This window comes from Bos javanicus, chromosome 11 (assembly GCF_032452875.1).
Source record: "Bos javanicus breed banteng chromosome 11, ARS-OSU_banteng_1.0, whole genome shotgun sequence".
NCBI classification, from domain to species: domain Eukaryota; kingdom Metazoa; phylum Chordata; class Mammalia; order Artiodactyla; family Bovidae; genus Bos; species Bos javanicus.
Window position 1 is genome coordinate 71,358,518 of NC_083878.1, and position 26,049 is coordinate 71,384,566.

The 26,049-nt window shown below is 40.0% G+C and overlaps 1 protein-coding gene across 5 annotated transcripts in view; it reads right to left on the reverse strand.

Moving 5' to 3' along the window:
- Positions 1–26,049, reverse strand: part of BABAM2 (BRISC and BRCA1 A complex member 2) — a 438,330-nt gene that overhangs the window by 72,278 nt on the left and 340,003 nt on the right. For all 5 annotated transcript variants that reach the window (XM_061431264.1, XM_061431265.1, XM_061431268.1 and 2 more), the window contains 2 exons: positions 22,014–22,084; positions 18,942–19,024 (listed from right to left, as the gene is read on the reverse strand). In XM_061431264.1, the coding sequence (XP_061287248.1) occupies positions 18,942–19,024; positions 22,014–22,084 (154 nt within the window). The remainder of the gene's footprint in view (positions 1–18,941; positions 19,025–22,013; positions 22,085–26,049) is intronic.

Here is a 26,049-nt window from a genome sequence, read left to right on the forward strand (position 1 = left end):
ATATTGAAGACTCATTTCTAGTAACAACTTTGCAATGACAAAGCATTGTACAAATCCACCTACATTTATAAGCGCTGGAAAGCGGTGGGCGCTGAGCCTTTGTGTGAACTCAGTGACCAAGACTGAGGGGCTGTTAGGGACTACGCCTTTGTGGTAACAAGATAAAGGTCCTCCTTGTTCCAGGTGCAGACCGAGTGTGAAATACACTGCTTCTCATGTAATAAAGAAAAAAAAATCAACAGTATATACTCATTTTTACTTTATTCGCATACAGAAACTATGTAAGCCTGAATCTAAAAACTAATAAAAGCGACAAGATGACGAACAGGGTGGATTGAGGGGGGTGAGATTTTTCATAGTGTGCCTTTTTTTAAAACTAGGTGAATATATATCGCCTATTCAAACAATAAAATACAACATTTAAGGGACATTCTTAGGGAGGATTCCTATTTTGTGTGTGTGGGTGTGACAGTTACTTTTGTTTTTCTCAAAGCCTTAGTTCCAGAAGGATGAAGTCTGCTGAGTGTTATCACTGGGGTGTGTATTTGTGTATACCAGTGTGTGTGTCTTAGTATAAGTCTGCACATGCCAGAGAATTCTGGACGAGGTCTTACCTCCTTCCTGTCTCTCCAAATTGGAAATACCCAGGAATCATGGAGCAGGGGACCACTGGAACTGCTACTCTTGCTTTTCAATTTTCTGCTCCTTAGCTTATTACAATGTTTCAGAACACCAATTAATTAAATGATCACTTTATATGGGGAAACTGAGGCTGACCTAACTCAGTCAACCAGACAAAAGGAGATTAGAAATAGCAGCTGAGCTCTTTCCTCCCATATCTGCTCTATAACCACCAGTCAGGACTTCCTCTGGGTTTTAAGCAGTTTAAAACACAAATGCTCTCAGGGTACCAAAGTAAAACCTGGGTTGTCTCAAAGGACTTTCTAGTTGTTACAAGAATTAAATTTGAAAAGCTGAAATCAAGAAGCAGTTCTTTCTGACTGTGTTGGTTTTCTGCAGCTTTCACCATCTCGACAATAATGGAAACAGTCAATGATGTGGAGTAAACCGTCTTTGAACCTTAGAGTGTATAGTCTCTTTCTGTTTACTCTCTGTGGAGTCCACTAAGCCTGCAATCTTGGGCTGTTCACCTTCCAGAAGAATGGGCCTTTTGAAGTATTCTGTCCTCTTGGTTGAAGGCCAAGTGCGCATGTTTTCATTTTCTTGTAAATACAGTGTTCCAGCACTGTCCCAATCGAAATGGCTTCTACCTTCTCATTGACTGACTGTGGTGGAACAGTGTGAACAGAAGGTTTGGCCCTCTCCATTCTTTCAACATAAAACAGAGGCTATGCCATTGGGAGATGCTTTGCTGAGACCACAGTTCATTTCTGAGGTCTCAACCAAACATGAACCGAAGCATAAACTTTGCAAATTCTTTTAATTTGTCTGACATAGGAGACAGTTTACAAAACATATGAGGTTTCCATGCTACAGCCAAATGGAAAAATAAGAAATATTAGCATAGCAGAAGAGATTTTAAAAAAAGAAGAGTGTTTATTAGGAAAAGCCTCAGGGAATTTGAGTATAGCAGACTGCGAGTTCCTTTGGAAAATGAACATGTCCCCTTCAGCCCTCTATCTTTAGCATTCAGTATGGTGCCTGTCATGAAGAATATGCTTAAATGTTCATGGAGTTACACGCAGCTGCCACCTGGGAGGACATAAAAAGGCGAACTCCATTTCCACAAATGTTAGGGTCTATAAAGCGAAGTAAGACCCAGCCTAACAGACGAACTAGAAACATGCACAGAACTAAACTTGTATCTTTATTGGGAAACAAACTGAGTTCAGACACGGGTTTAGGTCAGCGATTGCTGGGTGCGTGGCATTTTAAATGTGAATGTAGTTGCTAATTCCATGGCCGCATGGAGAGATTCATTTTTGTAATTATCTTCACTAAGCTCCCCTGTATGCAAAGTGCTGATCACTGGTGGGTACTATGGTCTCCCTAGAGACAGGGAACTCTTAATCCACCTTTTCAACACTTGGGAGAGTTCAAAAGACTCACAGTACAAAGAGACAGATTCATAGTTGGGAGCATCAGAAGTAACGCAGGGATAAATAACTCATTTACAGAAAAGAACTAAGACTCAGAATTCAAACCCTCATGTACACTAGGGTAGGCACTCTCTTGATCACACACACAGAGTCTTTTGATTGTTATAGAAGAGGCAGTATAGTATTATGTTGCATACATACTGTTATATAATTTATATACTGTGCTCCCCAACCGCTTTCAAATGATAGCATGTACTCAGAAAGTTTGAATTTGGCAATAAGGAATTCATGATCTGAGCCAGTCAGCTCCTGGTCTTATTTTTGCTGACTGTATAGAGCTTCTCCATATTTGGCTGCAAAGAATACAATCAGTCTGATTTCGGTGTTGGCCATCTGGTGATGCCCATGTGTAAAGTCTTCTCTTGTGTTGTTGGAAGAGGGTGTTTTCTATGACCAGTGCATTCTCTTGGCAAACTCTATTAGCCTTTGCCCTGCTTCATTCTGTACTCCAAGGCCAAATTTGCCTGTTACTCCAGGTGTTTCTTGACTTCCTACTTTTGCATTCCAGTCCCCTATAATGAAAAGAACATCTTTCTTGGGTGTTAGTTCTAAAAGGTCTTGTAGGTCTTCATAGAACCATCAACTTCAGCTTCTTCAGTGTTACTGGTCACGGCATAGACTTGAATTACTGTGATATTGAATGGTTTGCCTTGGACACAAACAGAGATCATTCTGTTGTTTTTGAGATTGCATCCAAGTACTGCATTTTGGACTCTTTTGTTGACTATGATGGTTACTCCATTTCTTTTAAGGGATTCTTGCCCACAGTAGTAGATACAATGGTCATCTGAGTTAAATTCACCCGTTGTAGTCCATTTTAGTTTGCTGATTCCTAGAATGTCAACGTTCACTCTTGCCATCTTCTGTTTGACCACTTCCAATTTGCCTTGATTCATGGACCTCACATTCCAGCTTTCTATGCGATATTGCTCTTTACGGCATTGGACCTTGCTTCTTCTATCACCAGTCACATCCACAACTGGGTGCTATTTTTGCTTTGGCTCCAATCCCTTCATTCTTTCTGGAGTTATTTCTTCACTGATCTCCAGTAGCATATTGGGCAACTACCGACCTGGGGAGTTAATCTTTCAGTGTCCTATCTTTTTGCCTTTTCATACTGTTCATGGGGTTCTCAAGGCAGGAGTACTGAAGTGGTTTGCCATTCCCTTCTCCAGTGGACCACATTCTCACAGAATGTGAACTTTCAAATGTTCAAGCTGGTTTTAGAAAAGGCAGAGGAACCAGAAATCAAGTTGCCAAATCAAATTTGATGATCCGCTGGATCATCAAAAAAGCAAGAGGGCTCCAGAAAAACATCTATTTCTCCTTTATTAACTATGCCAAAGCCTTTGATTGTGTGGATCACAATAAACTGTGGAAAATTCTGAAAGAGATGGGAATACCAGACCACCTGACCTGCCTCTTGAGAAACCTGTATGCAGGTCAGGAAGCAACAGTTAGAACTGGAAATGGAACAACAAACTGGTTCCAAATAGGAAACGGAGTACGTCAAGGCTGTATATTGTCACCCTGCTTATTTAACTTCTATGCAGAGTACATCATGAGAAACTGCTGGGCTGGACAAAGCACAAGCTGGAATCAAGATTGCCAGGAGAAATATCAATAACCTCAGATATGCAGATGACACCACCCTTATGGCAGAAAGTGAAGAGGAACTAAAGAGCCTCTTGATGCAAGTGAAAGAGGAGAGTGAAAAAGTTGGCTTAAAGCTCAACATTCAGAAAACTAAGATCATGGCATCAGGTGCCATTACTTCATGGCAAATAGATGGGGAAACAGTGGAAACAGTGGCTGACTTGATTTTTGGGGGCTCCAAAATTGCTGCAGATGGTGATTGCAGCCATGAAATTAAAAGACGCTTACTCCTTGGAAGGAAAGTTATGACCAACCTAGAGAGCATATTAAAAAGCAGAGACATTACTTTGTCAACAAAGGTCCGTCTAGTCAAGGCAATGGTTTTTCCTGTAGTCATGTATGGATATGAGAGTTGGACTATAAACAAAGCTGAGCACCGAAGAATTGATGCTTCTAAACTGTGGTGTTGGAGAAGACCCTTCAGAGTCCCTTGGACTGCAAGGAGATCCAACCAGTCCATCCTAAAGGAGATCAGTCTTGGGCATTCATTGGAAGGACTGATGTTGAAGCTGAAAACTCCAATACTTTGGCCACCTAATGTGAAGCGCTGACTCATTTGAAAAGACCCTGATGTTGGGAAAGATTGAGGGCAGGAGGAGAAGGGGACAACAGAGGATGAGATGGTTGGATGGCATCACCGACTCAATGGACATGAGTTTGGATAGGCTCCAGGAGTTGGTGTTGGACAGGGAGGCTTGTTGTGCTGCAGCTCATGGGGTCACAAAGAATCAGACATGACTGAGTGACTGAACTGAACTCGGAAAGTGCTATGATTTTATGGCAGAACAGGAAAAATATGTAAAGCTATTTTATGGCACAACAGGAAAATTATGTAAGGCAGACAGAGATCACTAACTATAGGAGCCAGTCCTGAGCCCAGTCCTTATTTCCAAGGACTGAAATGATCAGCAGGCTACCTGGAGCTTGTCCCCACCCCATGAGTGTGTCCCAGGACATGGGCTGGGAAGCTTTAGTGAATGTGGAGAACAAGAGTTCTGGAAAGGTCTTAGTTCAAATGCTGTTCCCTCAACTACTAGCTAGGTGACCCGGCAAGTTACTTTATTTCTAGGTGCTTCAGTTTTCTCTACTGTAGAATGGGGATAAGTAGCCATCTTATAAGGCTGTTGAGAGAAGTACATGGAATTAGGAATGTTAAGTACTACTTAGCACAGCACTTTGCACATAATGAGCATTCAATAAGTGATTTTATTTATGTATTAATAAGACAATGGCATCATCATGATCACTATCATCATCACCTATCACCAGAAGGCACTTCTTATCATCTCAGTATCCTCTGAGAATGAACTGAAGAGAAAAAAATACCAGGTTAACTAAGACTGAAGAAATGTGGTTAATAAGATGCCTGCCTACTAATGAATTGGTTTTTTTATTTCTTCATTTTTCAAATTGTGGTAAAACATAAAACTTACCATTTCAGCCATTTTTGAATGTACGGTTCTGTGGCTTTAAGTACACTGACAGTGCTGGGTAAACAGCACCACCATCCATCTCCAGGACTTTTCCCAAACTGAACCTCTCCCTGTTAAACAACAACGCCCCACTCCCCGTCTGCCTCTTCCCTGGTAACCTCTATTCCGCTTTCGGTCTGTGACACTGACTACTGTAGGTACCTCATACAAGTAGAATCACACGGTATTTGTCCTTTCAATTGTGTCTTGACATTCACTTCACCTATCTGAACACAAGGGTTTAAAAGGGTTTAAATTTACCCAAAGGTCATTCTCAGTTCAGAAATCACTTTCTAAAGCCTCTTACAGTACATTCCACACCAGACCATGTTAAGAATTTGGACCACCTCTATAGGAGGAAAAGTTACCAACAAGGTTTCAAGTTTCAAACCAAAACTCTGTCAGTGTGACGTATGACTGAATCCTTTTGTTAAGGGTTCAGTCAGGCCAAATAGTTCTGAATCGTCCAGACTGGGGATGACCAGGGGTTTCTAGCTTGGGATGGACTCCAGGTGAAGCCCGTGAGAATCTCCACCACACGTTCATTTTATGTAAATGTTCATTCATTGATTCTTCACCTGGATATCCAGTGGCTCATAAAACTCAACATATCCCAAACTGAGCTCAGCATTTCCAAATCTGCTCCTCCTCACATAACCCCTGCTCCAAGTGGTTGGCATCATCGGCCAACAGATGCTTATGGAAGAAAGCTGGGAATCATCCTACTTCTTTTCAGTCCTTCACTGGGAGCAATTACTCAGTTTTGCCAGTTTTACTTCCAAAATATTTCTGGAAATATCTTCTTTCCCTTCATCTCTATTATGACCGCTCTAGTTCCGGTCTAATCATCTTTTGCCTAATCTATCTTTCCGATTTCCTGGTTCACGTTTCAAATCATCTATATATGAGAATAATCTGTTTTTATGAAAAGCAAATATTTGTCCCTTCTCTATTAGGCATTCTTCAGTGACTTTTTTTTTTTTTTTTTAAGGCTACATGACTTTAAAAAATGTATTTATTTATTTTTGGTTTGGGGTCTTAGTCATGTCACACAGGATCTTTTGTTGCGGTGCTCAGATTCTCTCCAGTTCTGGCACACAGGCTCAGTTGGGACATGGCCTGTGGGATCTTAACTCCCCAACCAGGGGTCAAATGCACTGGAAGGCAGATTGGACCACCAGGGAAGTCCCTTCAGTAACTTCTTGCTATCCTCATGGTAAAATCTGCCTCACTGACTTATGAAAGTTGCACTTGTACAGTTAGGAAGTATACAATATGTAAATGAAAAAGCCATTAAACCTCAAATCTGAGCATTATTTTCTGGCATTTTCCTTATGCTGAACATTATTTAGTTCTTCAGGCTAGTGTTAAGATGTCAGCAGTACAATACTGAACACATACTGTTATAAAAGTGCTCACCTATCTTAGTATCTTGGAACTGAGCCATTCAAACACAGGAAAAACAACTGGATTTAGGAAACCTGGTTTCTAGTCCTATTCTTCCCCTAACATCATGCATGGCCCCAGGTCAGCCACTGAGCCACGTCCTACTCCTGTAACACAGGTTTTCAGAGATTCTTAATCTGAGGTCCATGCAACCCCCTTCTCTTCCTTGCCTTCCACAAAGGTCCTTGGATAAAATTCAGGGCATCTTGGAACTTGCATGGGAAAAATGTATATCTTTATATTCACTACTTTTAACTGAAATTTAGCATTTCTTCTAATTATGAATGCAGGCAACCATCTGTAGCAGTGTTAGCAGTACCCTGACTTTGGTATCAAGAAAAATCACAGGTATTTTTATATCACATTGTGGTTGTTGCTCATATTTTCAAAATAGTCTATGTTCGTCACTACTTCAAAATTGCAGTGATTATTAGATTTGCCGTGGATATGGTTATTTAAGGTATTTAAAAAGAATTATATCTGTTATTATTTTTTAAAGATGTAGTAACAGCACTTTAATTGGTTTCCTTGTAGTATACTATACACTTAATGCATTTTAAAACACTGAAGGATGAATCTATAGGGTTCACCAAAGGAGTCTTTGGCATAAAAAAAATTAAAAATCCCTAGGCAAGATGGCCTCTGACCATTCATTCAAGTGCTAGGAATTCTATCCAAAACTGGCATTGAGATAGATAGCTCATATTGTAAACAAGATGATAAAAAGCACTTTTGAAACTGGAAGGTAGTACACTAATGTGAGAAGCTGTCTTCTATGGGCCCATGGGTGAAGTGATGTCTTCAACGATTTCACTCCTTAGCTTTTTAAACTAAATTTAGGGCAAGGAAAATGGGTAGTGATACCCATTACTTGGGCCCACATTTCTAAAGAAAGATTTTTCAAGATTTATGGGTCTTGACTTATTTGGATCCTGCTTTGAACAAAACGAACTGTAAAAAAAGAACAAAAACCAAAAAAGAAACATGTCTGAGACAAATAGGAAAATTTGAACATAGACTGGCTATTAGATAATATTAAATAATTTTAGATGTAATGTTATTTTGGTTACATCTTCTTTGAAAATTTTCTTATCTGCTAGAGATACACGCTGAATTATAGGTGAGATCATATTTCACATATGCTGCAAAATATTTCAGAAAATTAAAAAAAAAGAAATAAGGTAGACAAAATTGCAATATGGATGATGGGTACATGGGGGTTCATTATATTTTTCTCTCTTTTTTGTGTTTTGTTTGAAATTTTTTATAATAAAAAGTGTTAAAAAATATTTTTTTAAAAAAGTTTCATAGACTTTCAGGATAGATCAAGCCCACAGAAATGCTTGCATTGTACTCTATATATTAAAAGTTTTTTAAATCATGTAAAGGAGTCTGCAGCTTGCCACAGTTTCCTACCACACTCTGTTGTCTTAGAACCTGGGCTACTCCATCTACGTTGCCTATTTGGCTCACATAACATTTGACTTTGTAGGTTTGCACAGTCTTTATATAATGAACCATTCTAACTGACCACGTTCACTATGTCTCAACAGCTTAAATCTAGTTTTTAATAATTAGGAACTGGTAATTCTTTTTTGTTCATTTTGGTTTGTTTTTTTCCAAATCTTCATTATTAAAAAATTAAACTATAGTTGATTTACAATATTGTATTAGTTTCAGGTATATAGCAAAATGATTCAGATACACACATACACACTCACACATACACACACACACACATTCTTTTGACACTCTTCTCCATTATAAGTTATTACAAGCTTTTGAATTCCCTATGCTATACAGTAAAAACCCTTATCTATTTTATATATAATAGTGTGTCTCTGTTAATCCCATACTCTTAATTTATCTCCTTCCCCCTTTCTGCTTTGATAACCCTAAGTTTGATTTCTATGTATGAGTTTCTGTTTCTAAATATGTTCATTTGTATTATTTTCTTAGATTTCACAAATAAGTGATATCATATAATATCTGTCTTTGTCTGACTTACTTCACTTAGTTTGATCATCTCTATGTCTATCCATGTTGCTGCAAATGACAATATTTCATTCTATTCTATGGCTGAGTAATACTCTATTTTGTATGTATACCATATCTTCTTTATCTACTCATCTGCTGATGGACACCTAGGTTGCTTCCATATCTTGGTTACTGTAAATAGTACTGTTATGAACATTGGGATGCATGTATTATATCTTTTGGAATTAAGAGTTTTTATCTTTTCTGGCTATATGCCCTGTAGGGGGATTACTGGATCATATGGTAATTTTATTTTTAGTTTTTTAAGGAACTTCCATACTGTTTTTCATAGTGGCTGCAGGAGCTGGTAATTCCTTAATTAAACCACTTATTTTTGTCTTCCTATGGCCACAGAGTGAAACCCTTCTTGAGCCAATATACCTGTGCCACTGGACAGGGGATCACAGCTGGACAAACTGTTACCACCATTGAGGAGCAACACCAGTTTTATACCCCACTGCTTTCAAATCAGTAACATCATTGGTGAGATGTTCACCCATGTTCCTGGCAGATGAGACACTACATGCCTATCTCCCACTGCATGGATGGACACTGACCCTTTACTTTAGTTCCTGGGACTCACAGTTCTCTGTAAAACTCCAAAGGCTTGCAACATTCATCACATTTGTGGGGACACTGCCAACCAATGACATGAAGCCATTGTAGAAATGCAGTTCATTTTCATATGAGCTCTGGAATCGGTTCGTGGATTTAAATCCCAACTCTGTCAGAGTGAATATATTTATTCTTTCTGTGCCACAGATTTGTCATTTGTAAAATGGGGAACTACTAGTAATTATCCTCAGAAGGATGAAGAGGAAGAATAACTATATATTTTTTTATATATATGTATATATACACGCGCACACACACACACATACACACACATATATATATGCACAAATATTGAGAACAGTGTCTGGAGCATGGTATACAGTTAATATCTGCTACCTACTGTTACCATAACTATTATCTTCAACAACACCAAAAGTTTTACACCAAAATAATGCCCATGTTTCAATAATATCTCAAAATTAATTCTAAGGAAAGGTTAGACTAAATGAGATTGATACTATAAAAGTTACTCTCTGTAAAATGAGTCCTTTCTTTCATTGAGTTAGGTGCCTTGTTGTGTTATAATTTGTTAATTCAAAAGCAGTTACAAACATTTTTAAGTTAAAAACACTGAGTTTTCATGACCTTTCTTAAATCAGATAAATTCACTTTAGCAATTGCACTAATCCAATAATTACAGTTGAAAAGAATACTATAACATATATAAGAAGGTATTTGGAATCGTGTGGAATTAAAAGACACTTGTTCCTTGAAAGAAAAGCTATGACCAACCTAGACACCAGATTAAAAAGCAGAGACATTACTTTGTCAATAAAGGTCTGTCAGTCAAAGCTATGATTTTTCCAGGAGTCATGTATGGATGTGAGAGTTGGACTATAAAGAAAGCTGAGCGCTGAAGAATTAATGCTTCTGAACTGTGGTGTTGGAGAAGACTCTTGAGAGCTCCTTGGACAGCAAGGAGATCCAACCAGTCAATCCTAAAGGAAATCAGTCCTGAATATTCATTGCAAGGACTGATGTTGAAGCTGAAACTCCAATACTTTGGCCACCTGATGCGAAGAGCTGATTCATTTGAAAAGACCCTGATGCTGGGAAAGATTGAAGGTGGGAGGAGAAGGGGACAACAGAGGATGAGATGGTTGGATGGCATCACTGACTCAGTGGACATGAGTCTGAGTAAACTCCAGGAGCTAGTGATGGACAGGGAAGCCTTGCGTGCTGCAGTCCATAGGTCGCAAAGAGTTGGACACGACTGAGCGACTGAGCTGAACTGACCTGATATTCACAACCTCTTTCCTTACAAGTCCTTTAAAGTCACTGAAAAGGTCTCACAAGGTAATCTAATGAAGAGAATATTCCCGATGAAAATTAATGAAACAATTCTCAGATCATTGTCAGAAATTACAAAAAAAAGACTTTCTGGAAGTAAACTCTCAACATGAAACAGAAGTTTCAATCTGAATCAAAATAGTGATAGTGGTTTCTAAAGGATTGGAGTTATTTGAGCTGTAAACCTTGAATAGGGTGTGTTTGTGTGTGTAATCAAAAGACAAAAACCACTTTGCCCAGCAGAGCTAACCACTTTCAAGGAAGTCCAGGATAAAAATTAACCCAAATGTTTAAAGTATCTAAAAGACCCATAGTTCTCTTAATCAAAGCAAAAAGGCATTTTGCATTAGATAGCAGATTTTCTTTTATCTTTTTCTGTATTTTTAAATCATTTTGAACAGTACAGAGAATTGATTGGTTTTGCCTTTTGTTCATAATCAATTTTAGTTCTTGTTGCTTTGATAGTTATTATTTCTACCAAAATGATAAAATTAAATCATGAAGTTTGATATATGCCTGATCTAAGTATACTAATTCTAAAATTATATTACACTTTTCATAATCTGGTTTGAAATGAATTCTCATGCATATCCTAGTTTTAATCACTTTGTTGACTGATTTACTCTTCAAATCTGCTTATTTATATAAAAATGTGATCTGTATTCAAAAAGTAAGTAGGTTTGGGAAACCGCACAGTTGGGGTTTTACTAAATTATCTAGTAGCTATCTTGTTTGCTGCTGCTAAATATTCTACAAGACTTTGTTTCTGTGACAAAGAGATGAGTTCACACCACTTTGCTCAGGAGATGAGTAGCTGTCACTTTAATAGCTCTGCCTTGAGTGGTGAAAAGACAGTGATACATCAATGTAAATAATTTCCTTGGTTAGACCAGCAATCACACAGCCTAACACAATCAGAGCTTGGAAGGGGCATTTGCAACAATAAACAGAAGCCTCTGATTTTTACTTAAAATTTCAAAAGCTGTCCTGATTTCTAGCTTATTGGCCTTGATTACAGGCCTATGAGGAAAGAATTATTTAAATGACTAGCAAAATTAGTCTGCAGATGTCAATCTCCTCTAGCTTAAAAAAAAAAAAAAAACTTATCAGAAACTGAGCTCTTTATAAAGTAAAATAACTGTTTTCTGAACAGTTTAAAAGTAAGCTTAAAAGTAATGAATGAATGGAAAGAGACAGATAAAAACAAATACGAAAAGTATATTAAGAAAACTGTGACAACCCAGAGGGATGGTATGGGGAGGGAGGAGGATTCAGGATGGGGAACACATGTATACCTGTGGCAGATTCATTTTGATATATGGCAAAACCAATACAATATTGTAAAGTTAAATAAAATAAAATAAAAAAAAAGAAAACTGTGTTAACTTTTAATTATTTAAAATAAAGGAAAAAAATCAGAGTAAAAACTCATCATCTGCTAGAAAAAATAAACCCTGCCACTTCCCTCTGCCTCTACTACAACTATGAAATGGAGTAACAAGGTCCTACTAAGATGTACCTTAAATAATTGACCAAGCAAAATACAAAGAAAATTATTACCTTCTTTTAATTTTTTTTGAAAAATATAAGATTATTTATAACAATAATACAAAAAGCTGTACTGTTGTATTTACATAGTGACACATATCACTATAACATATATGACAATAAGAGCACAATAAAGGGAGAGGCAGAGGGGCAAAATTGTTATATTTTACCAGAATCAAGTCATCATTAATCTCGAAGTAGACTGGGTCAGCTAAAGATGCATACTGAGATATCTAGAAAAGACTGCTACGAAAATAACAACCAAATGGTAGCTGAAATATCAACAATCAAAACAGTACACTAAAAAATTCTGCTTGACACAAATGAGGCAGTAAAAGAGGAACAAAAAAAAGAATGAGACAAAGAGAAAACATATCAAAATGGCAGCCCCCAATCCAACCATACCAACAATTACATACAATGTCAATGGAGTAAACTATCTTAATAAAACAGCAGAGTTTCTTTAAATGCATACGAAAGCAAAACCCAAACATATGCTATCTATGAGACACACTTAGATTTAAAGGCATTTAGGGAAAAAAAAAAAAAGGTTGAAAGCAGTGAGCTGGAAAAGGTATACCAAGCAAACAATAAACAAAATAGAGCTAGAGCAGGTTATTAATATCAGATGAAATAGACTTTAAGTTCAGACATATCACTAGAGACAAAGAGGAATATTTCATAATGATAAAAAGGTCAAAACGTTGGAGGATGAAACAATTATGAATGGACATGTACCTAAGAACAAAACAGACAGAACTGAAAGTAGAAATAATCCTTCCTGCATCTGTTAGTAGTATCCACACTCCTCAATGAAAGGCCGTCCCCAGTTCCTGCCAGAAAACCCCTTCCTACAGCAACAACTATAGTTCTTTCCAGCTTCTGGTACCCACACTCTCCTCTCACCCCAGGGGTCCTAGGGAAGGTCATGACTCCCTATTGCTGTGGCTAATCAGCCCTTTTGGTTCCACTGAATTCTCCCTAAGTACCCCTGAGATGTAATGGGGCTTCTCTCATAGCTCCATCAGTAAAGAATCTGCCTGCAATACAGGAGACCTGGGTTCGATTCCTGGGTTGGGAAGATCCCCTGGAGAAGGAAATGGCAACCCACTCCAGTATTCTTGCCTGGAGAATCCCCATGGACAGAGGAGCCTGGCGGGATACAGTCCATGGGGTCTCAAGAGTCGAACACGACTTAGCAACTAAACCACCACCACCTGTGTGATGTGCCATCCATTTTCTGACAGAAATCTGACCTATATCTAAATTCCTCTCCTTGGATTGAAAGAGACTAGAAGTTGCTTACTCAATAGCCATTCTCTCTTTCTCACTCAAGTTAAAAGAACTCTGATTTTTAGCTGGGCATTTGTTGCCCCAGAAAAAGAACTACATTTCCCAGTCTGCCTGAGCACACATGCTGAGGCCATATGAACTAAGTCTCATATGGCCTGCACCATATGAGAAGAGAAGGTCTGCACCCTCTTTCCATCATTTATCTATTCTGTTACTTGGATAATGGATGTGACGGTTAGAGTTCCAACAGCTTTTTTGGACTTTAAGCAAGAAAACCACACCAAAGGATGATAGAGGATAAAGCCTGAAGGAATTTTGGTCCCACGTGTCCTTTGGATTTGTCATTCCTGACCTGGACTCCTTGTTTATACACAAGAAAGAAATAAACTTCTATTTTGGTTAAACCATTGTTTTTCAAGCACCTGCTACTCCATCCTGATACATACAGCCTGTGAGGCACTCGTACCCGGCCCTGACTCTCTTTCTAACCTCTCTTGTATGACTCTCTCCTTGCTCACTGTGCTCCAGCCACTCGGGCGCATGCAGAATTCTTTACTGCCTTTTGTAGCTCTTTGCGGAAGCTGACATTTCCCCACCTGAAATCTCCCTGAATCTGAATAACTGCTCATCAAGGTTTCAGTTGAATTGTCACCTCCTATGAGAAGGCTTCCCTGACCATCCTAACAACAGCTCCCCTTTTAAGCTCTTTCAAAGCCCTCTGTTTTGCTCCATTATGGTATTTATGACCATTTGTAACATATATTTGTTAGTTTACTTCTTTATTGTCTCTTTCTCTTATTAGACTCCATTAGGGAGGGTGTCTTTCTAATTCTCTCATATATAAAATACATGAAGTTTTCTCTGGGCTATATATCACTTTGTGCCTTGTATACAGTAAGCAAGCTCACAAAATATTTGCTTTTAAAAAAATGCATATCAGTATACTTCACCTTTATCTGATCTCTTGTCTCATTAACTAGGTCAGGGGTTGGCAAACTTTGTAAAGAGTCAAAGGGTAAATATTTGAGACTTTATCATTTTTGTTGCATATTCTTCTCATCCCTCCTCAACAACCCTTTAAAAACATAAAAACCATTCTCAGCTCGAGGGCCATATAAAAATAGACTGAGGGTGGAGTTTGGCCCATAGGCTGTAGGCAGTCAACCCTTGTGTAGACTCCAACTGTCTTAAGGTCAAGCCTGAGTTATTTACTTATATCCTCTGGGACGTAGCACAATACTGAGCACACAGCAGGTTCTCCATAAACTCAGAACTCAGTTGCATTGGGCTAAATTGATTGGGTTAGGCATAGAGATGAAACGAAATGGAACACCTAAAACAGTCAGATTTCGTCTAATAGGTGTTTTGCAGGGAGAGAAGGCCTATGGTCCAGGCTGAATGACTCAAAGGGTCATTTACAGGGATTGCAGGTAATGGGAAAAGACAGCTTCTCATTCTGTCACAATCCTAATACCCTCTGCTTCCAAGCAGCAACCCTGTGAAGTTAGGCAGCTGCCCTCCGTCCAGTGTGGCTGACAGGGGCCCAAGAGTCAATTTTCCCCAGTGGTTACTTTTGTTCTGCATTACTATGCCTTGCTCTCTGGTTCCCTTGTCGCCCAGCATTCTGAAAAGCTGCTGGTTTAAAGACCGCATCTACCTCCAGAGGTAAAAACAGCTTGACAAATACAGAATTACATATTTAACCACTACAGATAATTCTTAGATGGTGACCAGGAAACCTTTCTGAAAACAGTTTCTGAATGAGAACAAGTACTTGCTCTTGCTGTGGTTCCAAATCTTGTGATATACTGATCTAGATGAAGGAAGGAAAGAAGGAATAAATGGATAAAAATACTCCCTGGCCATAATCATGGCCACAGCTCCCACTCCTGGAACCACCAGAATGCCAGGAAGTTGCAGTGTCTCCTGAGAGATCCAAGAATGTGTACAATGTTTTCCCCTAGGGCATTTTTGCTTCCGCGCTCTGGCAAAGGCTGAGGTCAGAGCCACTGGCCTCAAGAGAACAGTGCCTCTTTCCTATAGCATCCAAAAGGCTCAGAATTCCTGCCAGCACCTATCCTCTCAAAAGTCTTCTTCCCAGGCCTGGGCAGAACAGAGGGTGGGGGAGATCAGAGACATTATTTCGTGTCCTGCCAGCTCTTCAATCTCCATGAATTAGTGAGCCAGCCACAGAAAACTGGCTCCATCTCTAGGCACTTCTTTCTTTTTCATGTTCTTGGGGTCTCAGAATAATTCACTGCAATGTTCTATCATTAAGTCTCTGCCACTTCATATTCAACTCCCATCTTCATGGCAAGAACAAAAGCAACAAGTAGTCCCTTGGGGGTTAAAACCTAGCAAGCAGCTATTTCCCAAAGAAGGTAAGTTTCAGATGCTTAACAGTATGACTGAATAAAATGCATTACCTAATCAAGCTTGGTGTGCTGCAGTCCATAGGGTCACAAAGAGCAGGACAGGACTTAGTGACTGAACAACAACAACCAAGTTTCACTCTGATGAGGTAGCAAGTCCTACATTTTAGATATAAGAAGCAAAAGGGTGGAAATAACTTATTTAAGTAGTAAATAGCATCAAAGTCCCTTGATTCTGTCCCTTGTCTGTATAAGATCTTACCTGCCAAAGAGCCAAGAATGTGGCCATGATGCTAAGAGCAGGGAGCAAATGGGCTGGGGAAGAAAGGAGTAAGAGCCTAAGGAAACACTTTGGAAAGAGTTAATTATACAAACCTCAAGGTCCCTGTACCTGTTCTAATGAGTGTCTGGGGGTTCTATGTTTCTGAAGAAGTAATCAAAACTAAATGAAACTGTAACTTTGAAAATATGACTCTGGGACTTAATTCTGCATGTCTGACAAAGGAAGATAGAGAAGGAACTTTAAGAAATACTGGACACTGTACTATGGAGAAAATATTCTTTGGGGAGTAGAGCTTCCTAAGGAACAGGAATTGCTGTAACACTGAGCACACTGAGAAGAGAGCTAACAGGAACTGAGAGGTGGGCGCTCTTTTGTCTCTGAACACCTCTCCGGCCAGCACCACCAGAGCAGCCATTCTTGAGTCCCATGTGGAAAACACAGCGAGAAAGATCAGTGCCAAGGATTTCTTTTTTCCATATATCTGGTATGACCTGACATCATCTTTTTTGATGATGCTCCTTGGAAGAAAAGCTATGACAAACCTAGATAGCATATTAAAAAGCAGAGATATCACTTTGTTGACAAAAGTCCGTATAGTTAAAGCTATGATTTTTCCAGTAGTCATGTACAGATGTGAGAGTTGGACCATAAAGAAGGCTGAGTGCCAAAGAATTTTTACTTTTGAACTTTGGTGCTGGGGAAGACTCTTTAGAGTCCTTTGGACTGCAAGGAGATCAAATCAGTCAATCCTAAAGGAAATCAACCCTAAATATTCATTGAAAGGACTGATGCTGAAGCTGAATCTCCAATACTTTGGTCACCTGGAAGAGCTGACTCACTGGAAAAGACTCTGATGTTAGGAAAGAATGAGGGCAGGCGGAGAAGGAGGCAACAGAGGATGAGATGGTTGGATGGCATCAAAGACTCAGTGAACATGAATCTGAGCAAACTCTTGGAGATGGTGAAGGACAGGGAAGCCTGGCTTGCAAAGAGTTGGATACATACAACTTAGTGACTGAACAACATCTTTTTTGAAAGTGGAATCATGGCCAGGAGACCAAAGTAAGTTTTCAGGAAGACTGTTGAGATTTCACGCCACTTTGGTAATTTACTGTTTCTAACTGTCTCTCCATGTGTCCCTCCTTCTGAATCCTTCTCTCACAGCTCCTCTGGGAGGCCTCTGCCCACAGCCACCACCATTTGTGGCAGGTTACAGACCCCTCTTGCTGAGCCGGCCTAGAGGAAACACACCAGACTAATCTCCCAGGCAGCTGTCCAGGGTCATGAAAGACAAACCAAGCATATACTCAGGATCTAGGGTCAGATTACCAAGCTAGAAACAGAATCACAGAATCACAGGATCAAGATGGTGGGGCAAAGCGGACATGGCAAATAGGAAGTGAAATCTCAGAAAGGAATTAACACTCAGAACAGAAAACCAAAGCTGTGATACAAAAGGTCAGAATCAAAAGTAAGAGCTGGAAGCACTAGTATACAGCTCAGCTGGGTAGGGCCACAGAAGATGGTGAGCAAAGAGGAGAGTGCCAGGAGGCCTTGACTGGGACTCCGTCTTCCACCTGGTCCTATATTGCAGGATAAGCTCCGTCTGCTGATGTCTCTATAGGACTTAACAACCCGATCCCCAGTGACATAAGAGGAGACTAAAGCAGGGGGAGGCTTGTCCCAGCAATTTGAACAAGGTCATATAATTAGTTAGAGGCACACCCAAGATGAAAATTGTCACCTCTCCAACTCTGCTTTTCTGTGCATATAATTAATGTAGACAATATGCTTGCACTTTTCAGATGCATTTGAAATGATGGTCCCATGTAAGACTAGTTATACAGAGTAGGAGCTCCATATGAAGCACTGCCCGACAAGGCAGTTATTATTGGGAAATACCTTAAGCCAGCGGTCCCCAACCTTTTTGGCACCAGGGACCAGTTTCGTGGAAGGCGATTTTTCCATAGACTGGGGGCAGGGAGGAGATGGTTCGGGGAGATTCAAGTGCATTACATTTATTATGTGCTGTATTTCTAATCTAATGCCATCACTGATCTAACAGGAGGGATTGGTCCATGGATTAGAGGTTGGGAACCCCTGCCTTAAAAAGTAAGAATGATAACCAAATGATCAAGGCACTACACTTTGACTAATCTTGAAGATTTTGAGGCCTGAATGTGGAAAGATACTTAGAAAATAGAAATCTCTCTAGGATGCATGCATGCTAAGTTGCTTCAGGGGTGTCCGATTCTTTGCAACCCTACGGACTGTAGCCCACCAGGTTCCTCTGTTCATGGGATTCTCCAGGCAAGAATACTGGAGTGGGTGGCCATGCCCTCCTCCAGGGGATCCTCCTGACCCAGAGATCGAACCTGTGTCTCCTACGTCTCCTGCATTAGCAGGTGGGTTCTTTACTCCTAGCACCACTGGGGAAGACTCCTCTCTAGGACAGGGTTTCTTAAATTCAGCACTACCGACACTGTGGACTCAATAACTTTTTGCTTTAGGGGCCTATCCCGTGCACTGGAGGGTGTTTAACAGCATCTCTGACCTCTGCTCACTGATGCAGGAACAACAAAGCCAGCCCTGGTCCCCTAACCATCATGACAAACAAAAATGTTTCCAGACACTACCATACATCCCCCAAGTAGCAAATTATACCTGGTTGAGATCATGCAGTAAATACACTTATGCTAAAGTAAAAGGAACTAAGTCAGGACACTAAAGGCTGTTATATTCATTATTACATGTGGTTTAGTGCATTCAGAAATGTTTGTTGACATGCTAATAGCAAAAGTATACTCACTGTGTACAAGGAAACAAAAATCTTTCCACATCAGCAACAGAGTGAGTTTTGTAAAGCCTTCTGCATCATATTCCACGACACCCCTAAGTAATAAAAACACACACAGACAAAAAACCTTCATAAAAACAAGGTATCAAAGAGATGGAACCAAGTAAAGAATATATTCATAAAGCAAGGTTATTGAATCCAAGATACATTTAAGACAAGTGAGTGCTATCATAGGAAGGGTGTGGGATTTGGAATGAAAGCATCTAGGTTTGAATTACAGCTTTACTATTATGACCTCTGGCAAATCACTTAGCCTTTGGAGCCTCAGTTTCCTTATCTGTAAAACAAATATAATCATATGCGCAAACTTCATCATGGAGTTGTGAAAAACAAGTAAGGCCACCCATAAAATGGTTAGACAGTATCGCTGACTCAGTGGACATGAGTTTGAGCAAACTCCAGGAGATGGTGAAGGACAGGGAAGCCTGGCATGCTACAGATCATGGGGTTGCAAAGAGTTGGACATGACTTAGTGAGAGAACAACAATAACAATCCACAAAATACTATGCAAATGTGAGTCACTGCTGCTGCTAAGTCACTTCAGTCGTGTCCGACTCTGTGAGACCCCACAGACGGCAGCCCATCAGGCTCCCCCGTCCCTGGGATTCTCCAGGCAAGAATACTGGAGTGGGTTGCCATTTCCTTCTCCAATGCATGAAAGTGAAAAGTGAAAGTGAAGTCGCTCAATCGTGTCTGACTCTTAGCAACCTCATGGACTGCAGCCTACCAGGCTCCTCTGTCCATGGGATTTTCCAGGCAAGAGTACTGGAGTGGGGTGCCATTGCCTTCTCCGAATGTTAGTCACTAGTGATGAGCAAAAGGACAAATGAAGAAGTCAGGGCAGCAAAGACCCAAGGTCTATACAGTGACTGTCCAGTCTCACTTTGATTCAGGTACTGAACAGTCACAAGCAATGACAATATTACTAAGTTCAGGATTATAGATGACTATCTTCCAAAGTACTTGGCATCCTTTCTCTTGTGTCCCCCGATCTTCCCCACTGGGCTCAAGACAAAGTAGCAACATTAGCAGGGTGGATGTGGGGTTCAGATGGGAGATGCATACCTCCTGTGTCAAAGGAGAACAGTGTCCGAACACAGAAGGGCCTAGACTGAATTCTGATGGGCTCCTCTCCCCCATTTCCCTCTGGAGCTGAGTGTACAGCAGGTGACACGGCCACAATGTGCCAATACTAACCACACAGAGAGGACAAGGATAACTTTCTCTCTCATCCATACAAGGAGACCTTTGCTGCCCTTAGAAATGCCTTCTCCCTGGCTGAGTCAGACTAAACAGACCATTAATACTGATGGCCTCCAGGTTTAAGTAGGAAGGAACAGTTGACCCCACTGTGAAGGTAAAGGAACTGAGACACTGAAGGTTGAGTGATTTGCTCAAAGACTGTTGATACATCATTAAAGTCTGCTGACTTCAGTCAACAACTTTATTCATCAGTTTGTATTTCTTTTCTGGATACGTAATTTACTCAATATTACAACATTGATATCTGAACTTTTTAGATACTGCACCCCATAAGCAAAAACAAGCACTGACAGAATCCTTCTCATCATGCATATAGTACAGTATATGGTAGTATTTGTATATGATTTTGCAGTTGTAGGCAAGTACTACTATATTATATGTGTAATAAAACACAAAAATGTGCATACATAGAATGAGATTTAGAAAGAATTGTTAACAAGTGTAAACGCAATTGTTCACCCTTTTCTTGAATACCACTGGAGTGAGGGGAGGCACATGCCCCTGAGGTTCACACACCTGGCTTTGCTGGTCACTGTGCTAATATCTTCATTTTCAGTAACATACACAAAAAATAATCTTACTCAAAAATGAGAAGACTAACAGAGTTATTTATTAAGCACTGTTCATATCATAAACACTTTCTCAAAATGCGCATAAAGAAAGCTGAAAAATACCTTAAGTGTTAAGAGACTCATTAACAGTTATGCTGTTTAGATATCGTTACTCTATTTTGGCAATATGAGAAATTCCACGATGGATAACAAGAAAATTTCTTGAAATTGTCTTGAGGAGTCAGAAATTTTCTTTTAATTATGCCACATTTGTAAAAATTATATCCTAACCTTATTCTTGATTTCATCTTCTCATTCCTTTTATCTTAATTTCTTCAGTTACTGATTTAAAATTTTAATATACACATCTTCTCTGGAATGAGGTGGGAGGTAATGAGAGCACTAAAATGCTTAGTGCTTAGGCAGAGTGTGCTCCACCTTTTAAAGAGACTGTGAGGAAAAGGTAACCACCCACCACCCCCCAAGCTAAGCCCTAAGTGGGAGGTTGATAAGGGCTCTGCCACCATTAAGGAAACAGCTGCAGAGCAGCCAGCACGGGCCGCATGACGGAAAGGGCCAGAGCACAGGGTGGGTGGCCAGAGGAGACGCCCACCCTGGGACTGCAGCTACACACTGCCCTCCTCCCTCGCAGGGCCTTCTTCCAACACACTAATCCCAAGTGTGAGTCATGGCACTGGTGTCTAAGTCAGATTTCCTTCCCGAATCTCTGCGGCCCTGTGGGGAGTGGGAGTCTTATCAGGAGACCTGAGTTCTGAGGAACAGGGTTCCTGCCCCAGCTATCTCTGAGACTTCCACAGGTGACTGAACTGGTCAAGTTTTATAGGCTTTTCTTTGTAGGATGTGCCAGGAATGCCCACCTGGCTCACCTCATGACCACTGTGTGATGACGGAGGTGAAAGTACTGTGTAGACTGTAAAGAGTGCACGAAGAAGCAGGTATGGCAACCACTTTGACTGTGGTGTTCCGGGCTAGTTATGTGGCTGCTCCAGAGAAGATATTTGACTCTATTTGCCAAACAAAGCTGAAAAAAATGTCTTTCTGGGAGCGTTAGTGTGAGCAACACACCAGGAAGAACCAAAATAGCACTGAAAGGTATCATAGGGAAGAACTAAGTGCTATTTTCTTCATTGAGCCCTCCCCTCAGGATGTGAGGGCATCACTGATTTATGGTCTTAATGAAGAACTTACGTGCCAAAGTGGCTGAGGAAGGCAGCAATATACTCTCTTCTTTTGTGATAGCCTTGAATCACATACTGCACCTGGAACACGAACCCACAGCTGAGTACAGTAGGGAATTATTAAATGCTTTATCATGTAAAATTTCCAAGATTCACAGAAGTAGAAAGAATAGTAAAATGAACACCCATATTCCCACATCTATCTTCAATAACTGTGAATATTTTGTCTAGTTGCTTTATCTAGCCATCTACCTATCTATCAACCTGTCAATCAATCTTGCTGAAATGTTTCAGAAGAAATTAGAGACATCATTACAGTGTGCCCCTGAACACTTCAGCATGCATCTCTGAAAAACAAGACAGTTTCCTACACAATCACAATACTGCTATCACACTCAACAAAATTTAGTAATTCATTCTCTGAATTTATTTAGTACCCTGACAATTTTCCAAACTTCCCAACTGTCCCCAAAATATGTTTGGAAAAAAAGCAAGGATATAAACAGGGATCAGGCATTTAATCTAGAAAGTCTTTTACTATAGAATAATAGTACCTCCTGGGATGTGAGTGTGTGTGCCTAATACTGACTTTTTAGAGATTGGGCTGTCTTATCCTGCATTCTAGACTCTCTGATTGTCTCCTTCCTTTTTTCTCTACCTTCTGTATTTCCTATGAATTGGAAGTTAGAGCTAAAGGTGTGATTAGATCCAGGTTAAACATTTTTGGCAAGAAAACTTCCTAGGTGATACTGAGTTTGATCACTGGTTAAGCTGACGTCAGCCAGACCACGGTACTGTAAGGGAATGGTTCCCTTTTGCCAAAATGAGTAATCCAGGGGTACACTCCTCGAAGCATGTGAAGATCAAGTTCCTTAATGGTTTTAGTATTTGTTGGAGATCCTTGTCTGAATCAATTACTTCAACTGAGGCCTGAAAAATGGTATGTTTGTATTTTCTCATTCTATATCATTTAACAGCTGGCATTCTCCATAAAGAAGAGTTTCCTCTCATCAAATGGGCCTAATTGATTATCTTGAACTACAACTCCTATTGAAAAGGACAGTAATGCTCAATTATTTCTTTTTAGGTTTGTAACATTCAGAATAAGGAGTGTTACAACAGGCGATTTTGCCTTTTTATATTTCCTTCTTAACACCAAGTGACAGTTTCTATAAAAAAAATTGTGAACTCATTAAGCTAGGCATCTGAAAGTTAGTCATTTACCCATCAGTTTCTAACGCAAAAATACATTCCTCATAAAACGTCTTTATAATGGCTGAAAGTGGGAGAAAAAGACCCCCCAAATAGTTTATATTGGCTGTAGCCACACTGAGTCTCCATGGATAACAAAAGCTCAAGATAAAGTGCTTGAAATAACCTTGACACAATTGGTACTGATAGCCATTTGTACCCTTTAAAAGTAAAACAATTCTATTTATATAATAGGGGTTTTATGTCAATTTATAAAAACAGTGCTTGCTTTGCAGGCTCAACGTAGGATCAGAAATGTTATTTTGGGGAAAGAAAAACAGATGATAAGTTTGCTTAAGTGGCTTTGTTTAAAAAGGGGATGAAAACAGTTCTGTATACTTGATTTTAAAAACAGAAAACCATTTTAACAGAAACCCACAACAAAACTGGCTATAAAGATAGATTCCAATGCAATTATGGAAATTCATTTGAAGAGACTGTTTCTAAAAGCAGCCCATACTGTCCTCGTTTGTAGCAAGCAGAAGAACATCAATTTTGAAAGACAAGTGAAATTAATGAAAGGGAACCAGATAAGAAAAACTGACTGATTCTTATATTTCTGGGAAAATGGTATTATAATTTTTTTTGAGGAGAATGTATGACTAGAAATTAATCTCAATTGGAGAGCTTTAAAAAGGCTTTTCTTCTCAGTTCTGGAAGACCAAATTTGCATTTTTCTCTATAATACTGGGACACAGATTTGAAGGCAGTGTAAAACCTACACTGTAAGTAAGAATGCTGTCCTCTGATCAGTTTTGTGGGAGGGCAGGGGCTGGGGGAATCTGGTCCAATGAACAGCAACCACTCCGTGAGAGTTAAACGCCTTAGAATCTGTGCCAAGCCCACAGACTGCAGAGTTGCCAGATTTTAGTTCCTTTGACATTTAAAAAATAATACTGAAGACTTTGAAATATTATATTTCTAAAGCATTTTCTATATAGAGATGAGCTATCTTTTGAATGAAAGAGACAAACAAAAGATTTATTTTCCAAGCCATTGTGAACAAGTCAACAGAAGCAAAGAAAATAGGATTTGGCGAATTAAGCAAACTAAGTCCATGTGGGAGAAGAAAGAAAGTATTGTCTGTGGACTAATAGCTCCAGTTTTTAGCTAAATAAGTTGGCTGGACATTAACAAGTATATTCTATACTTGCAGAAATACCTGATAAGAACCAACAGTGTAAGCTCAGTTACTTGCCAGTGTAAAGGCTCATTAATGCAGCTAAGGGAAAGCTTTAGATAAGCTGGCTATAATCTGGATGCTGCTGCTGCTGCTAAGTCGCTTCAGTCATGTCCGACTCTGTGCGACCCCATAGATGGCAGCCCACCAGGCTCCTCTGTCCATGGGATTTTCCAGGGAAGAGTACTGGAGTGGGTTGCCATTGCCTTCTCCGTATAATCCGTCCCAGGCTCCAGAATCCCTGGGATTCTCCAGGCAAGACCACTGGAGTGGGTTGCCATTTCCTTCTCCAATGCATGAAAGTGAAAAGTCAAAGTGAAGTCGCTCAGTAAGTGTCCGACTCTTTGTGACCCCATGGACTGCAGCCCACCAGGCTCCCCTGTCCATGGGATTTTCCAGGGAAGAGTACTGGAGTGGGTTGCCATTGCCTTCTCCGTATAATCTGGCTATAAGCCAATCTGACCTGGAAACCCTGTCCCAACAAGCAGGACTCTGGCAAACTGTTCCTGGGCATGACAGGAAGAATCAGGAACCAACTATTAAAATGTGCTGTACAGAAAAGCAGAAAGAGATGAGAACCGCTCGACAGGATCACTGTGATATTAACTAGTGGCACACACACACACGAACATAATAATTGGGAAATGAAAGAGTTGAAATTTTTTTAAACCATAAGAAGAAGAAAAAACTTAGGGCATAATGGAAATTCAAGAATAAGAAGATATATATTTAAAAGATGAAGAACCTAAGAAGACAGTTCTCCAGAGAAGACATACAGATGGCCAATGAACACATTAAAAAATGCTCAGCATCACTCACTGTTGCTGCTGCTGCTGCTGCTGCTAAGTCGCCTCAGTCGTGTCTGACTCTGTGCAACCCCATAGAGGGTAGCCCACTAGGCTCCTCTGTCCCTGGGATTCTCCAGGCAAGAATACTGGAGTGGGTTGCCATTTCCTTCTCCAATGCATGAAAGTGAAAAGTGAAAGTGAAGTCGCTCAGTCACGCCCGACTCTTAGCGACCCCATGGACTGGAGCCTACCAGGCTCCTCCATCCATGGGATTTTCCAGGCAAGAGTACTGGAGTGGGGTGCCATTGCCTTCTCCCACTCATTGTTGGAGAAATGTAAATCAAAACTACAATAAGGTATCACCTCACACCAGTTAGAATGGCCAACATCAAAAAAATCCACAAATAAGAAATGCTGGAGAGGGTGTGGAGAAAAGAGAACCCTTTTGCACTGTTGGTGGGAATGTAAATTGACACTGACACCACAGAGAACAATATGGAGATTCCTTTAAAAACTAGGAATAAAATTACCATATGATCCAGCATTCCCACTAACGGGCAGATACCCTGAGAAAACCATAATTGAAAAAGACACATGTACCCCAGTGTTCACTGCAGCACTATTTACAATAGCCAAGATATGGAAGCAACCTAGATGTCCATCAACAGGTGAATGGATAAAGAAGTTGTGGTATACATATACAATGGAATATTACTCAGCCATAAAAAGGAACCAATTTGAGTCAGTTCTAGTAAAGTAGAAGAACCTAGAGCCTGTTTGTAAACTTACAGTACAGTAAGTCAGAAAAACAAGTATAGCATATTAAT